The sequence below is a fragment of the Carcharodon carcharias genome, chromosome 13 (genome assembly GCF_017639515.1).
Source record: "Carcharodon carcharias isolate sCarCar2 chromosome 13, sCarCar2.pri, whole genome shotgun sequence".
Taxonomy (NCBI): domain Eukaryota; kingdom Metazoa; phylum Chordata; class Chondrichthyes; order Lamniformes; family Lamnidae; genus Carcharodon; species Carcharodon carcharias.
The window spans coordinates 28,120,838-28,136,930 of NC_054479.1; the positions used below are offsets into that span (position 1 = coordinate 28,120,838).

At 40.4% G+C, this 16,093-nt stretch overlaps 1 protein-coding gene across 4 annotated transcripts in view; it reads left to right on the top strand.

Moving 5' to 3' along the window:
* The window catches only part of thoc5 (THO complex 5), a 46,543-nt gene extending 31,220 nt beyond the window's left edge, over nucleotides 1–15,323 (top strand). For all 4 annotated transcript variants that reach the window (XM_041203182.1, XM_041203183.1, XM_041203184.1 and 1 more), the window contains 6 exons: nucleotides 1,267–1,381; nucleotides 2,442–2,545; nucleotides 4,791–4,878; nucleotides 7,616–7,731; nucleotides 12,794–12,984; nucleotides 14,759–15,323. In XM_041203182.1, the coding sequence (XP_041059116.1) occupies nucleotides 1,267–1,381; nucleotides 2,442–2,545; nucleotides 4,791–4,878; nucleotides 7,616–7,731; nucleotides 12,794–12,984; nucleotides 14,759–14,822 (678 nt within the window). In that variant the 3' untranslated portion in view covers nucleotides 14,823–15,323. The remainder of the gene's footprint in view (nucleotides 1–1,266; nucleotides 1,382–2,441; nucleotides 2,546–4,790; nucleotides 4,879–7,615; nucleotides 7,732–12,793; nucleotides 12,985–14,758) is intronic.
* The last annotated feature ends 770 nt before the right edge of the window (nucleotides 15,324–16,093 follow it).

Here is a 16,093-nt window from a genome sequence, read left to right on the forward strand (position 1 = left end):
AAGGAAATGTACCCTGACTGGAGAGATATGTCAGGTGGTGTTCCCCATGGATCTGAACTAAGGCCTCAGCTTTTCACCATATATATCAATGATGTACATGCAGGGATAGATAGTTTTATATCCAGGTTTGCAGTTCACAGCAAGTTGTGCAGATGGGAGCAGGAAGTTGGAAAGGTACATGGACAGACTAGGTAAGTGCAAAACTACAGCAGTTAAAGTTAAATGTGAGGTTTAAGTTTGAGAAAGACACATCATAATATTTTCTTAGCTGGGTGAGACCAGGAACTATGGAAGAGCAAAAGGATTTTGATGCCTACATACACAAAACATTAAAAGCTAACCAGAAGTGCAAGTACAAAAAGTAATCAAAAGGGTCATGGAATAGTGGCATTTATCTCAAGGAATGGGACTATAAAGGGGAGGAAGTTGTATATCGTCTTTGTTGGAGATTCCAGCTGCATTCCGTTTTGGACATCGCACCTTAAGAAGCCTATATTGTCTGCACTTGGTTACAAATTGGATTCACCAGAATGATAATGGGGCTGAAAAGTTTAAGTTATGAAGACAGACTGCATAAACCAGACTGGCGTTTCTTTGCATTTAGATGGTCAAGAGGTGATCTAATTGAGGTGTTGATGAAGAGATTTGTTAGGGTAGATACAGAGAAACCATCCTCTTTTGATGAGGAATCCGGAAGAAAGGGACACGATTTTAATATCAGAACTAGGCCATACAGGAATGAAATCACGACACACTTTGTCAGACAAGGGTAGTGGAAATCCAGAACATTGTTCTCCAAAAGGCTGTAAGATACTGTATTGACTGAGATTTTCAATACTGAGATTGAAAGATTTTTGATATGAAAGACTATCCAACAATGACAGGTTAATAGAGTTGAGGTACAGCCATGATCTGATTAAATGGTGTATAGGCTTGACAGGCTGATGACCTACTCCTCCTATATTTGACACTGGGCAGGGTAGTGTTTGTTGCCCGTCCTTAATGTTTTGAGAGCATTAGCCAGGACTATTCATGTATAAGCTAGACCAGATAGGGATAGCAGTCTTCACTGAAAGACAGTGAATACTTATGTTTTCTGGAAATCTGGTAGTTTACTGTGTAAATGTACAACTTTAAATTTAGAAGATAAGCCATCGTAAATTTGGAGGATGTTGGAAATTATTCTGCAAAATTATTTTTGGAAGGAATTCCAGGATTGTTCTGCATTGAGTCTTTGTATTTTTTTTATTTCTGCCCTTCCGACAGAAATTTGTGATGGCTGACAATTCTTTGAGTGCCAGTCACATGGAAAATACAATAAAACTGCTGCGTGTGAGGTTGCAGTCCCGACTGGCTCTGCAGAAGCAATTTGCTTCACTTGGTGAGTATCAATATACAGTTTCCTTTTCTAATCTCCTAGGAATCAAGAATTCAAATGAGGGCTTTATGCTAATCGGGATAGTGTGGCACCACAACAGAAGCTGGGGAAAGTATTGATTGTGTCGTTTTCTACCTTGTCATTTTTGTGCTGGTAGTAATTTCTGTTTTTTTCCTTGGTTTTCTGATTGCACATATGCTGCATTTTGAGACGGTGTCCTGCTCCCAGACTTCTGTGGCATTGCCATTCTGGGGCAACCTGCAAGAGACATGTGAATTGCAGGACATTCTTCTCTCCCTTATTTCTTTGTTGGTTGTTTTTGAGTTGCATTAGTCTGTTGCTCCTGTTCAGCACTTCACAGTAAAGTGGAATCTCACCAATGTACAATGCTTGTTCTTGTTATGGCAAACATGAATATGAAAGCACAGATGGACTATAAGTCAAAAATGAATGCTTTGAAAATTACCGTATTAACCAGACCTTTTCTTAACCGGAATCTTGTGTTCAGATTTGATTTCCTATTAACTGCCTTCTCTGGATTACATCTGAGTTTTCTGGGTAGTAACTGTATTTTTAATTTGCTGATAAATTGGAAGTCTAATGAACCAGTCTGGGTAGATGTGTGTTATGTTACATTTACACATCACCTGTCCACTGAGAACTTTTGCCTTGAACTGTTTTGATGAAAATACTAATTGCAGAATAGCAAAAAGCAGCAGAGCTGCATTTATTACAGTTCCAAATTGACTGGTTCATTGCTGCAAAGGTGCTGTAAAAGGTTTAAAAATCTTCCCTTGTACTTCAATTTGTGTATTTTGAATGTTAAACAATATTAATACTTCTCATATTTAGTCATCTTTCCTAATGGAATCCAAATATCCAAAAGTCATCTATGTTGATGCTTATTGAGAATTTTAAGAAAAGCTAAAAAAAACTTTGTTAATATGGTTCAGTGCTTTCCTGGTTTTATTTTATTTCATTGATAAGTGTGTTGTAATCCAGAGGCAACATTTTCCTATATTGGATCTTCAGCTGCTGATGAGTTATGATTGTTCTTTTACAGAACACAGTATTGTGCCAATATCCACTGAATGTCAACATCTTTTCCCAGTGAAGATCATATCTAGATTGATCAAATGGTGTGCCATTTCATTTGAAGACTATGTGGTATGTGTGCGTTTTTTAACCTACATTATTTCCGCCACCACCTCATCTTGATATTCTTAATTTTCTTTTCGTTGCTGCCCTCAATGATGTAGTTGTGAGGGTGAGTGTTATTGGCTCTGATCTGAATCACCACAGAGTGCATATGAGTTCCTAGGTCTTCAGTTGCAATATTCATACTTCAGTTTGAGCTGTCACATTGACTCGCATGTTTTTTGTGACAGCTGACAATTGAGTACCTCCAAACAGTTGCCCTAAGGGTGGCATAAGCAGAGATCTAAGAACAAAACTCCTATTCTTCATCTTCAGTGTTGTTAATATAGAATTTAAAGGCGAAGGAAAGCAACATCCTGATACAATGGATACAAAAGCCTGGTTTATACTGTAATTTTCAAAGTATTAATTTTTAACTTATAGTCCATCTGTGTTTTCGCATTCATGTTGTTCTACATAATTAGTATACAGGGCCAAGACTTACATTGTGAAACAGCCAGAAGTCCCAAAAAATGATCTAAGGACCAAATCAATTTGACACGAAGCATACAGTGAACTATTCTGTTGCTCAACGAGATATATGTTCATCTTGGTCTATGCCTTTTTTTAAAAAGAAAACACTCGTGCCGATCTAAATTAACGGCTGATTGTGTAGGTAAGGACATTAGAGGCCTTGGAACTAAGATGGAGTAAAGATACAAATCAACCTTGATGTAATTGAATGGTGGAACATACTCGTTATTGGGGGAAGATTGGATTGGAGAAAGAGTCAGAAAAGAATACCAAGAAAGAGAGAAACGGGAAAAGAGACAATCAGAAAGGACAGGCAGAAAAAGAAAAAACGCTCGCTTAAAAACAATAGCCATTATTAAATCCAATATGGAATGCAGGAGGGACTTCTTTACTCTTTTTTTAAAATTTATTCTTGGGATATTGATAATGCCGGCAAGGCCAGCATTTGTGCCCATCCCTAATTACCCTTGCAAAAGTGGTGGTGAGCCGCCTTCCTGAATCACTGCAGCCAAGTGGTGTAGGTACACCTGCAGTGCTATTAGGTTGGGAGGGCCAGGACTTTGACCCAGCAGAAAGTGAAGATACAAGGATGTATTTCCAAGTCTGGATGGTGTGTGACCTAAGGGGGATCTTGGAGGTGTTCCCATGTGCTTGGCTCCTTTGTTGTTCTAGACAGTGAAGGTCACGTGTTTGGAAGATACTGTCGAAGAAATCTTGGTGTGTTGCTGCAGTTCATTTTGTAGACGGTACACACTGCTGCCAAGGTACACCAGTGCTGGAGGGAGTGAACATTTAAGATAATGGATGGGGTGCTAATCCAGCTGCTCGGCTGCTTTTGGCCTGGATGATGTCAGGCTTCTTGACTATTAGTGGTGTTGCATTCGTCCAGGCAAATGGAGAGTATTCCATCACACTCCTGACTTTTGATTTGCAGATGGTGGAAAGTCAAGAGGTGAGTCACTCGCTGCACAAGAGCTAGCCTCCGACCTGCTCTTGTAGCCATAGTATTTAGTAGCTGGACCAATTAGGTTTCTGGTCAGTGTTGACTCCCAGGACGTTGGAGGTGGCGGATTCAGCAACGGTAATGCTGTTGAGGTGGGGAGGTGGTTACACTTTTGTTGGAGTTGCCAATTTCTTGCCATTTGTATGACATGAATGTTCCTTGTTACTTATTAACCCAAGTTTGGATGTTGTCCAGAGCTTGCTGCACTCAGGCACAGCTTGCTTCGTTATCTGAGGAGGTGTGAATAGAAATTAATACTGTCCAATCATCAGCAAACATCCCCACTTTTGACCTTACGATGGAGGGAAAGTAATTGAGGAAGCAGCTGAAGATGGTTGGGCCTAGGACACTATCCTAGTGAACTCCTGAAGCAATATCCTGGGGCTGATATGATTGGTCTCTTAACAACCATAGCCATCCTCCTTTGTGTTAGATATGACTTCAGCCAGTAAAGAGTTTTCCCCCAATTGACTCCAATTTTAGGGTTCCTTGATGCCACAACAGTCGAATACTGCCTTGATTTCAGAACCTCGGATGAGATGAAGTAAGGTGAGGGGAGGCTCAAATGGAGTATAAACATCAGCTGAGACCAACTGGTCAATCCTGTGCTGTAATCTCTACATAATTCTTTTATTACTCTTTAATTTAAGAAGTCAGGTTGTTATGTAAGTATTGCATATAGGATCTGTTCTTTTGAGGTTAGAAGCTGAAGAATTAAACTCTTGATTTCCTGCTTAGGCTCTGGCTTTTACCAAGCATGTCATAGAAGCAGACATGGCTCAAGAAACTGATCTCTTCTTTTCAGCTTTGATCGAACGAGGAACAGGTAGGAGCCAAGTTCCTTGAAAAATGCCTGCAACTGCTGATATGAACCTTTATTCTAACAACAATCTTTTAACCTTTTCATCAAATACATAATGAGCATTTTTGCAGTAAAGTTTTATATATTTTATGATCCCCATGGAGATCAACAAACCAAAGGAACCGAATTTACCAAATGACCCCAACAAGAACCAATGGACAAGGTTTCACTTTTTATAATTTTTACTTTTAACAATCAAATAAAATCAACAAAAATTAAACATGAATTAACAAGCAAATTGCAGTCAATACAAACTATAAATTACAATTAAATAGCTGATACAACAAAGATAGATCTCACGGATTTACCAGGCAGTCCACTTAGCATATATGGCACTATTTTCAGCTACAAGGCCTTCAGAGCTCTGAACGTCCTTGGATAGAATTCCAGCTCCTTTTCTTCAAGGTTTTAGCCACTGATTCTCATCCAACAGAATTGGGGATGGGTTCACTGATGATTACACAATGTTCAGCATCATTCGCAACTCCTCAGATACTGAAGCAGTCCATGTCCAAATGCAGCAAGACTTGGGCAATATCCAGACTTGGGCCGAAAAGTGGCAAGTAACATCCGCGCCACAGAAGTGCCAGGCAATGACCGTCTCCAACAAGAGAGAACCCAACCATCGCCCCTTGACATTCAATGGCATTACCAGCTGATTCCCCCACTATCAACATCCTGGGGGGTCAACATTGACCAGAAACTGAATTGAACTAGCCATATAAATACTGCAGCTACAAGAGCAGATCAGAGGCTAGGAATTGTGCAACTAGTAACTCACCTCCTGACTCCCCAAAGCCTGTCCGCCACCTACAAGGCACAAGCCAGAAGTGTGATGGAATACTCCCCACTTGCCTGGATGAGTGCAGCTCCCACAACACTCAAAAAGCTTTTTTTTATTTGTCCATGGTATGTGGGCGTCACTGGCTAGGCCAGCATTTATTGCCCATCCCCAATTGCCGTTGCTCAGAAGGCATTTTAAGAGTCAACCACATTGCTCTGGGTTTGGAGTCACATGTAGGCCAGACCAGGTAAGGATGGCAGATATGCTTCCCTAAAGGACATGAGTGAACTCTGGGTTTTTACAACAATTGACAGTGGTTTCATGGTCATCATTAGACTTTTAATTCCAGATTTTTTATTGAATTCAAATTCCACCATCTGCACAGTAGCAGCAGTGCGTACCATCGACAAGATACACTGTAGGGATTCACCAAGGCTCCTTCAACTGTACCTTCCAAACCCACGACCACTACTATCTAGAAGGACAAGGGCAGCAGATAGATGGGAACACCACCACCTGCAAGTTCCCATCCAAGTCATTCACCATCCTGACTTGGAAATATATTGCCATTCCTTCACTGTCGCTGGGTCAAATTCCTGGAACTCCCTTCCTAACAGCACTGTGGGTGTACCTGCACCACACATACTGCAGCAGTTCAAGAAGGCAGCTCACCACCACCTTCTCAAGGGCAACTAGGGATGGGCAATAAATGTTGGCCCAGCCAACGAAGCCAGCACCTGGATCCAGCCTTCATTTATTTCAGCCTCCCTGCCTGCATCACAGTGATCTGAGCTTGGATGATTCTGTGCCTTTTACCTGGTTTTAGTCAGCCCCAGTTTCTCCATAAACCGAAGCTTCTATTTCGGTTTCGGTGTCCCTAGAAACCTGAAGGTTCAGTGTCCTTTTCAGTTAAGGTCTGATCCAAAAAATGCAAGCTTTGAAACCACAGATTCTGTCACAAAATGAAGAAGTTACAATTAGAGTAATCTGATATAATTTGACAATTTTGCAGTAACACCGTTTTGGAATTCCAAAATAATCCGTTTATGGAGGATGTCCTAGTGATCATGTCACTTTGCAATTACCTCACAATAGCTTCAGTTATCAAGGAAACTTCAGACCAACATTGAACTTTACCACCACTAATTTAATTTAACACAAGCAAATATACCCTCTTTTGGGACAAAAATAAATCAGAGAGGTTTAAGTTTAAGAGTCTCAGGTCTAACAGGAGGTGGTAATCCAGAGAACTGGGCTAATGCTCTGGGGGAAAAAGTTCAAATCCCACCATTGCCGCTGGTGGAATTTAAATTCAATTAATTGAATCTGCTTTCTTAAATTTCTTAAATTAAATTCCGCTTTCTTTACATCCTAATGGAACCAATGACTCTTCCTTACCCCAAATAATTTATAATGTAATCTGTTTCACTTTTGCCCTATAAACAGGATTTTATTGAGTAAACCATTAGAAAATTATTTCTTAAGAACTGATTCCTATGAAAAGTAATTGAGGCAATCTGGATATTTATTGTGCGAATTGAAATATATTGCCAAATGCTTGTACTTCCTTTCATTATTTAACTGTAATTGAATATCCTGCTTTAGCCTGTGTTAGATATCTAACAATTCTCATTGCTGCAAATTGCATACGTATTAATGCTTGGATTACTTACCTTTATTAAGATCATAAGATCAATGTCTATTGAGAAGATGCATGGCCCAATACAGGAACCACTGTTTAAAATATTGAGGGAGAAATGGTTCTATTAAGAACGCTAAATTGTAACAGATCATAAATGCAACACTAGCACTAAAGTGCAAGAGTAACAGATTGCAAATTGCAACGGAGAGTGAACTTGCCTTTGATTAAACATCTTCTGTGTTTACTTAATTTAAATATTTATTCTTTACACTTAGCTAAACTCCATGTGGCGATAGTGTTGAATCCTGGTTATTCTACCATCCCCCCTATCTTCAGCATCTGTTTAAATTGGAAGGGAGAGAAATCAAGTCGTAATGATGATAATCTTAAGGTAAAGTGTCAAACTGCTAACTGTTATTTTGCAATGTAGCAGATTGTCAAAATCTTAATAGCTTCACAATGTGGAGTTCCTCTGACTCCTGAATACTGTACCATACAAAAATCTGAATGTGTATTTTCTTCACTTTTGCTCTCTTTTTCCCCCCAATGTCTCTGAAGTTAGTTGACTTCCTGTTCTGTTGCTGCTATGCACTTAGCTAATTGTTTTATGTTTATGGAATGTATATAGTCCAAGTTGGCACCATTCTACAAAGTCATTGTACATTTTGAAAACTGTATCATTCAGTAGTCAGGGACAATTTGAATTAGTGGCACATAGAGCTGGAAAATATTATGACATATTATCAGAGTAATATCTATAATTAAAAGTCTTGAGCCTACCTCACCTCTATTATGACGTGTCTCTAAAGTGTTTCATAGGGCAAGCAAATCGTGATTTGCTCACGTAACTACTGTTTTAAGTTTACTGAGTATCTCAAGTTTAGACCATTAGGTAATTGAGCTAAGCGAAAGCACATATGTTTAGCAGGCAGGAAACCAAGAATGTCAGTCATCACCGAGAGCCATTAGGCAATCAAATTTCTTGATTCTTTAAGCTACTGTTTACAAACCAGCGAATACTAAAAAAACTGCCAGTCAAACCTCTCGAAATATTTTGTTCTAATGTTTATTGACAACCATATTACTTTTCAAGCCACTGAATCATATAAAATTTATATCACAAATAACTCTTCAAGAAATCACTGACCTGAATCAAGAAGATGACTATTTTACATAACAATCTCTGTAGCTACTTTTCTCTGCATAGAGATCTGCTCTTTCTCTGACACTGGGGTTCTATTAAGTTCCCAGTGCCAGCAGCATTTAGCTGAACTTTCTTCCTGATACTTTCTGGACCCCAAGGATGCACCCCCTTCGCTGGCAACCTGCGAAATGTAACTTATGTGGTTGGGAGATGAGCAACTCAAACTTATTTTTGAACTTAAGTCACAAGGGAGAAAAGATAACCCTTCACCTCTTTTCTCTGCTGTCAGCTAACTCTTTAAAGTCCTGCCCCCTGCACCCTTGCCTCTATCACCAACTGCAAGGAACTTATGCACCTGCCTCCCTCTTGCCTAGCCCAGATCTCTTGCTCTATCCAAGTTCATCTTGATCATGATCCTCCACCTTGCTTTCTTGTGCTGATCACCACAACACTGCAGATCACCCTACTGCCTCCTGATACCCATGATGGTTGATGTTATAAATAGACCTCTTCCCTCACCTCGCTTTCAAAACCAAGCTCATTATCTCCCCCTCAAAAAATAAATAAATAAAATCCATTCTCGCCCCCTAAATTTTGATTCATTCCAAACTCTACTACTCATATCTATCCCACATCAGGCCCCACTCAACCATCACCCCTATGCTCCACAAACTCAATTGGCTTCCAGTCCACCAACACCTCAGTTTTAAAACTCACATCCTTATGCTCAAATCTGTCCATGGCTTCTCTTCTCCATATCTCTCTAACGTACTCCAGCCCTACAAACTCCTTAAAACTCTCCAGTCCATGGCTCCAACCATCTATACACTGCCTGCGCCACCCACCCAATCCAATTTAACATTGTCAGCCACGACTTCAGCCAATAGTTCCCACATTGCCTTTCCACTTCTCTTTCCTCCTTTGTTCCTCCTTAAATATACCTTTTTGACCAAGCTTTTGGTCAGCTCTCCCATATCTTCAGCTTAGTGTCCATTTTTTGTCTGATTAATTCAATGTGAAGTGTCTGGAGACATTTTTCCTATGTAAAAGGTGCTATATAAATGAAAGTTGTTGTTGAAACATGCAGAAAAAGAACAGAGAAAATGTGTAAGAGACACTTAGAATGTCTCAAAGCAAAACATGGAGAGAGAAGGACCAAGCATGAATGAAGTAAATAAAATCATAAAGCAACATATCCTTCCATTTGCCGTGAGTAGCCCACAGGAAAACTGATAATTTGTTCTATTTATCCTTCTTGCTGTTATCAAAGCAAAATACTTTCTGTCCAAAGATACAAATGTTTGAAACCTCAATAAATATTGGCAAAAATCATATGAACAAGAAGCAGGAGTAGGCCATTCGGCCCCTGTCATTTAATCAGATCATGGATGATAGTGACCTCAAATCTGCATCCCATCTACCCATGATAACCTATCACCCCCTTGCTTACCAAGAATCAATCCGCCTCAGTCTTAAAAATATTCAAAGATTCTGCTTCCACCATCTTTTCAGGAAGAGAGTTCCAAAGACTCACGATTCTCTGAGAGAAAATAATTTCACCTCATCTCTGTTTTAAATGAGCAACCCCTTATTTTTAAACAGTGACTCCTGGTTCTAGTTTATTCAACAAGAGGAAACATCTTCTCCACATCCACCCTGTCAAGTCCCCTCAGAATCTGATGTTTCAATCAAGTCACCTCTTACTCTTCTAAACTCCAGCAAATATAAGCCTAGCCTGTCCAACCTTTCCTCATAAGACAACCTGTCCGTCCCAGGTATTAGTCTGGTAAACCTTCTCTGAACTGCTTCCAACGCATTAACATCCTTCTTTAAATAAGGTGACCAATACTGTATACAGTACTCCAGATGTGATCTCGCTAGTGCTTGTATAACTGAAGCATAACCTCCCTACTTCTGTATTCCGTTCCCCTCACAATAAATGATAATATTCTATTAGCTTTCCTAATTACTTGCTGTACCTGCATACTAGTTTTTTGCGATTCATGCACTAGGACACCCGGATCACTCTGCATCTCAGAGCTCTGCAATCTCTCACCATTTAGATAATATGCCTCTCTTTTATTCTTCCTGCCAAAATGGAAAAATTGCACATTTTCTCACATTATACTCCATTGCCATTTAGTTGCCCACTCACTTAACCTATCTATATCTTTTTGTAGCCCCCTTATGTCTTCTTCACAAATTACTTTCCTATCTATCTTTGTATCATCCACAAATTTGGCAACTATCCTTTCACCCAAGTCATTTATATAAATTGTAAACAGTTGAGGTCCTAGCACTGATCCCTGTGGCACACCATTTGTTACATCTTGCCAACCTGAAAAAGTCCCATTTATGCCTACTCTGTTTCCTGTTTGCTAGCTAATCTTCTGCCATGTCAATATGTTACCCCCTATACCATGAGCTCTAATTTTCTGCAGTAATGAAGAAACATAAAACTACGCAGTTAAATTTTGATACAGAACTGTTACTGCAGCTTTGAGTGGATTCTGCAGACAGGACGGTTTCCTGAAACTAAAATTCAGTATCGTCTCTAAAATTTGCAGTAACTGCACATTGCTGAAACTGCTCTGCTGTTGTCGAATAACTAGAGCAAAAAAAAATCATCATTGTGTTTCTGTGGGATAGGGGGAGGGGGAAGGATTTCTCTACATTTAAGGTATGCCTTTTTTTAGTGAGCCATTAATGCAGTGCAAGAAGCATTGCTGGCAGCAGATGTAGTAAACAGGGTATCTGGGTGATTATGAGGCCAGCCAGTCACAGTAGTAAGAACAGAAAGAGATGCAAACACATGGTATTTCTGTCAGTACCTGAAGGGAAAAAAATACCCTGGGTGTAGATTTTCATCAGAGCTAGCTACTGCCTCTTGTAACGTAATCACACCAAAGAAGGTTTACTGAATGCGATGAATTAAAGCAGGCCTTTCCAAGGCCTGGCCTGCAAGCTGGATGTGGCCCCTTGGGTCTTTTCATCCAGTCCGCAATGTCATTGGAGTCAACCGTCAAAACTTCCCAGGCAGAATTTTGAAAAATGCTCAGAGGCTGCTCATCCAATCACAGGCTGGTTCCACCCTACATAGACTAACCAGTGGCTGCCTATCAGCAGTGATAGGGTGGAACCAGCAGTGATCGGACGAGCTTCATATCACCAGTTGTTAGGTAAGTTTTTAATACCTCTCTTTCTGGCTCGGAAGCTCAGAGCCACAGATAAGTTTAGCAGGGAGCGGGTGCTCGGTGTGGGGGGTGCTCAGAGCTTTGGCAGCTGAGTGATGTGGTTGGGGGGAGGGTGACTGGAGCCAGCGGCCTAGGTGGCCCCGGCCTTGACTTCCAGAGCCTCAGAACTTGAGGCCTCAGGAGGCCTCAATTTCAATTTTGACCGTCGGGCAGGTGGAGGTTGCTCAGTGGTGGCCCCAATCTCAGCCCCTATATCCGGAGCCCCAGACCTAGTGAGATTTCCGGCGGCCTCAGTTTGTATTTTCACTGGCATTTGGGGTGGGGGGGGGTGGGGTCACACAGTGATGGCGGCCCTGACCTCAGCCTTGTGCACCAGACCTCGTGAGGCCTCAAATTCAATTATGACCAAGAAATCAGTGGCTCATGGGGTGGGGGTGGGCGTTCTGGGCTGGGGACTGGTTGGATGCTCAGAGCTGGCGGGCTGGGGAGGTTCTCGATGTTGGCAGACTGGGGGAGGTGGGTACTGAGGGCTGGTGGGCTCGGGGGCAAGTGGGTGCCCAGAGCTTGGGGGATGGGGGGGACCTTGGCTTTGATCTTGACAGCCCCACACCTCGGACGGCCTCAATTTTAATTCTCACTAGGCGGCAGGGATTGCTCAGAAATGCGGCCCCAGACCTCGGGCAGCCTCAATTTTAGTTTTCACTGGCGGGGGCGGGTGGTGCTTAGTGATGGCAACCCTGGACTTCGGGAGACCTCAGGCGGCCTCCATTTTATTGGAGAAGTGCGGAGAAGGTAAGGCGGTAAGTTACTCTTCTCACCTGCAGCTTGCTTATAGTGAATGCAGATTTGTGCTGTTTGAAGTAACAGCAAGATAAATTTCCATTCCTCTAAGCCTGTTTCCTTTTCTTCCCAAAACTTGTGCTTCGGCCACCCGAGCGAGAGAAAATCCGAAATGTGGCCCTCCAAGCAAAAAGTTTGGACAAGCCTGAATTAAAGCAACTGTGGCTGCCCGGTATAAAATGTTTATATGTGTATTCGTGGTCACTGTCTAAAACTTGTGGAGGGTGATCCTGATTGTGTATAATTTGACCATTTGTGTGTATTATTTCTTTCAGGCAATAGAAAGTGAAGTTAATGTATGTTTCAAGGAATTGCTAGGTCCCAAACCAGGGCATCAGTTGCTGACAAATCAGATCCAACGTTTATGCATGTGTCTGGATGTGTATCTGGAAACAGAAACTCATGATAACAGTGTGGAAGGACCTAAGGAATTCCCACAGGAGAAGATGTGCCTACGCCTTGTTAGGTGATTTTTTTTAAAGTATCTTATGTAAAAGAATATTCTCTGACAGATATCTGTCTAGCACAGCAGTTTCAGACATCATTTGAAAAAAAATCTGCACTAAATATCTCTGCTCCTGTTATGAAGGCATTGACTCTCACTTAAAGAACAATATCACACGTGCTTATTAGTCCCTGTTACCACACCCAAGTGGCTAATGTGTGTGAGCTCAAATCATGACTATTGGCAGCATATTTAGAAACTAGTTCCACACAGCTGAGTTTCTTCTTGTCCTCACCTGCGCCTACATGTGAATACATCCAGCATGGTCACTGGATGATAGCCAGGAACAGAAAACTTAACTGATTTTTGTCCCCTTAACCCAGAATTGCTGAAGGCAGTTTTAGCCTCTGACTGTTCAGTGAGCGGAGATTAACACTCAGCAGAGACTCTGGATTCAATCTGGACGCTACCTATTTTGTATGGTTTATCAAATCACTTGTGTAAATCCACTAAATATTGATTAATTGCAATGCAAAAATAAGTTAATATTGTAGTAGTGTGCAAAATAAATTTTAAGTAATCATAGATCAGAATTTTTAATTATTTGTTACATTTAGTGTAGAATACTGTGTATGTTTCACAGCATATTTATTTTAGTCATGTCATTGCTTGTGCTAATTAATGTGCTGCAATGTAGTTTTGCAAAATTTTCAGTATCAAACCTGAGCTTTCAGGAAAACTGTTTACTTATCGGATAAATGCTTAGTATATGGTACTAAACAGTTGATACTTTTTATTCATTCACGGGATTTATTGTCCATTACTAATTGCCCTTGCGAAGGTATGGGTAACCGCCTTCTTGAATACAACTTGCTAGAGCACTTCAGAGGGCAATTAGGAATCAACCACATTACTGTGCATCTAGAGTCACATAGAGGCCACACTGGATAAGAACAATAGATTTCTTTCCCTAAACGAGATCAGTGAGCCAAATGGGACTTTACGACGTTCTGGTGGTTTTGTGCTCACCATTACAAATATTAGCTTTTTAATTCTAGATTTAATTTTAATTAATTGAATTAAAATTCTTTGACTGGTGTGGTGGGATTTGAACTCGTCTCTGGATCACTAGTCCAGTGATGTAACTACTACGTTACATCAAGACTAGGGTGGAATTTTACAGCCCCTCCCGCCAGTGGGATTTCCCAGTCCTGCCAAAGTCAATGGACCTTTCTACGGCTCACCGCATTTTGTGGCCATGTTTTCTGGCCCCTCCCCAACCCCCACGGGGCCATAAAATTCCGCCCTAGATTCAACTCCCAATCAGGTTTTGTTAATCTCAACTGCAGAAGCATTTAGGACTCAGTTAGCCTCAGGCACCTGAGTTCAGAAGAGAAACATATGGGATGTTTCTATTCCTCAGCAGTAATCACTAACATCGCCTGCAAAGTACATGGGAACTATGATGTTCTCCACAATTGAATAATCTGCTGACACGTGTTCTAAGATCACATAAGAAAGAATGTGGCCATTTGAATGAGGTAGCAGATGACTACAGGCCATGAATCTTCAGAAAAAATAGGGGAAGATTGAAGAGGTGAGATGGGGCAGGGGGCAGTTGCAAGAAAAGCTTTTAGAAATACCAAAAACATTTAATCATTAGTGAAAGAGGGGAAAGCAATGGAATGTGGAAGTGTTGAATTACATTTAATTATCCATTTTACTTCAAACTGAATCTCGTTTTGATGTTCCAAGCACTCTGAAACCCTCATGTTTTGACTCCTTCCTCCTTTAGAGGTCCTAATCGAATCAAGCCTTTCAAATACAATCATCCACAGGGATTCTTCACACATCGATGAAGCAGCAGTACTTAAATGGAGCTTCTGCATGCGGCAGTCTGGTGCACCTGTTAATTGTCTGATGGATCTTTCACAGCGATTTGAGTTAGAATTTAGGTATGGAAGAAAAGAAACTGCAAGCATCAGTATTACAGTTCAGATTTGTATATTGGTGAATAAAAGTAATGGAGGGAGTACCATATTTTGTTGCAGAATCTGTTTTTTGTCTCCCAGGATTGAATATGTTTGCAACTTAATTTTGGTATGTTATTTTTGAGAATACATTGGCATTTGTTGTACAATATCTTTCAGTTGGCATTGAAACTGAATTCAAGTCAACATGTTTGAGTCTAAATTACAAATGTCAGTTTTGAATCAATATTTTTAATGTTGACTTTCATCATTGAAGAGTAAAGATCTGTACAGCATTGAATTTCATATTTGTCATGACTAGCAAAGCAATTAGCATTTTGTCTTAACTTAGAACTGAAGATTTTTAGTAAAATAATTATATTCCCACAACTATTGAGTGCAGTGAAAATTATTTTAACAGTGTACTTCAACTTAAAGCATTCTCATTTGTTTCAAAATGATAGTTAAAGTCTGAAGTGAGTTAAAGCTCGTATGCTATGTGCATTGTAGAACTACAATTTTATGGACTAAAATCTCACAACCATGGATTTATAATCTTCATTTGAAACCTGGAAACCACTTTATTTAAGAAAAGACAAAAAAATGTCTTTCGGAATCATTGTCATAGTTTCATGTCTAATGTGGATATAGGTTAATTTTTAGTTATTCAGATTGACCTTTCCCACTTGGCATTTTGTAGGTCAAATCTAATAAAACTTGAGGTTTGGATAGAGACATCAAATATTTCTAACCTTTCTTCAGCACCTGGTCAGATTTACAGCTCCCCCATCAGAAGTGAACACAGTAATGAAAGTACAAATAAGAAAGCCTGAAGCAAAAACAAGAAATACTGGAAATACACAATAGGCCATTGGGCATCTGAGGAGAAAAGACAAGTTAATTTATAAGGCGATGCAGCAGCAAGGTCCAAACAGCAAATGATCAAATAATCTGCTTGCGTGATGATGCTAAATATTGACTGGCACACTGAGAACACACTGGTCTTCAAATCAAGTCATTTTATGTTCACCTGAGAGCACAGATGGCACTTGGTAAATCTTTCACATAAAAAACATAGTCATCCTCACGGAATCCTATCTTACAGATAATGTCCCAGACACCATCATCACCATCCCCTGGATATATCATGTCCCAGCAGA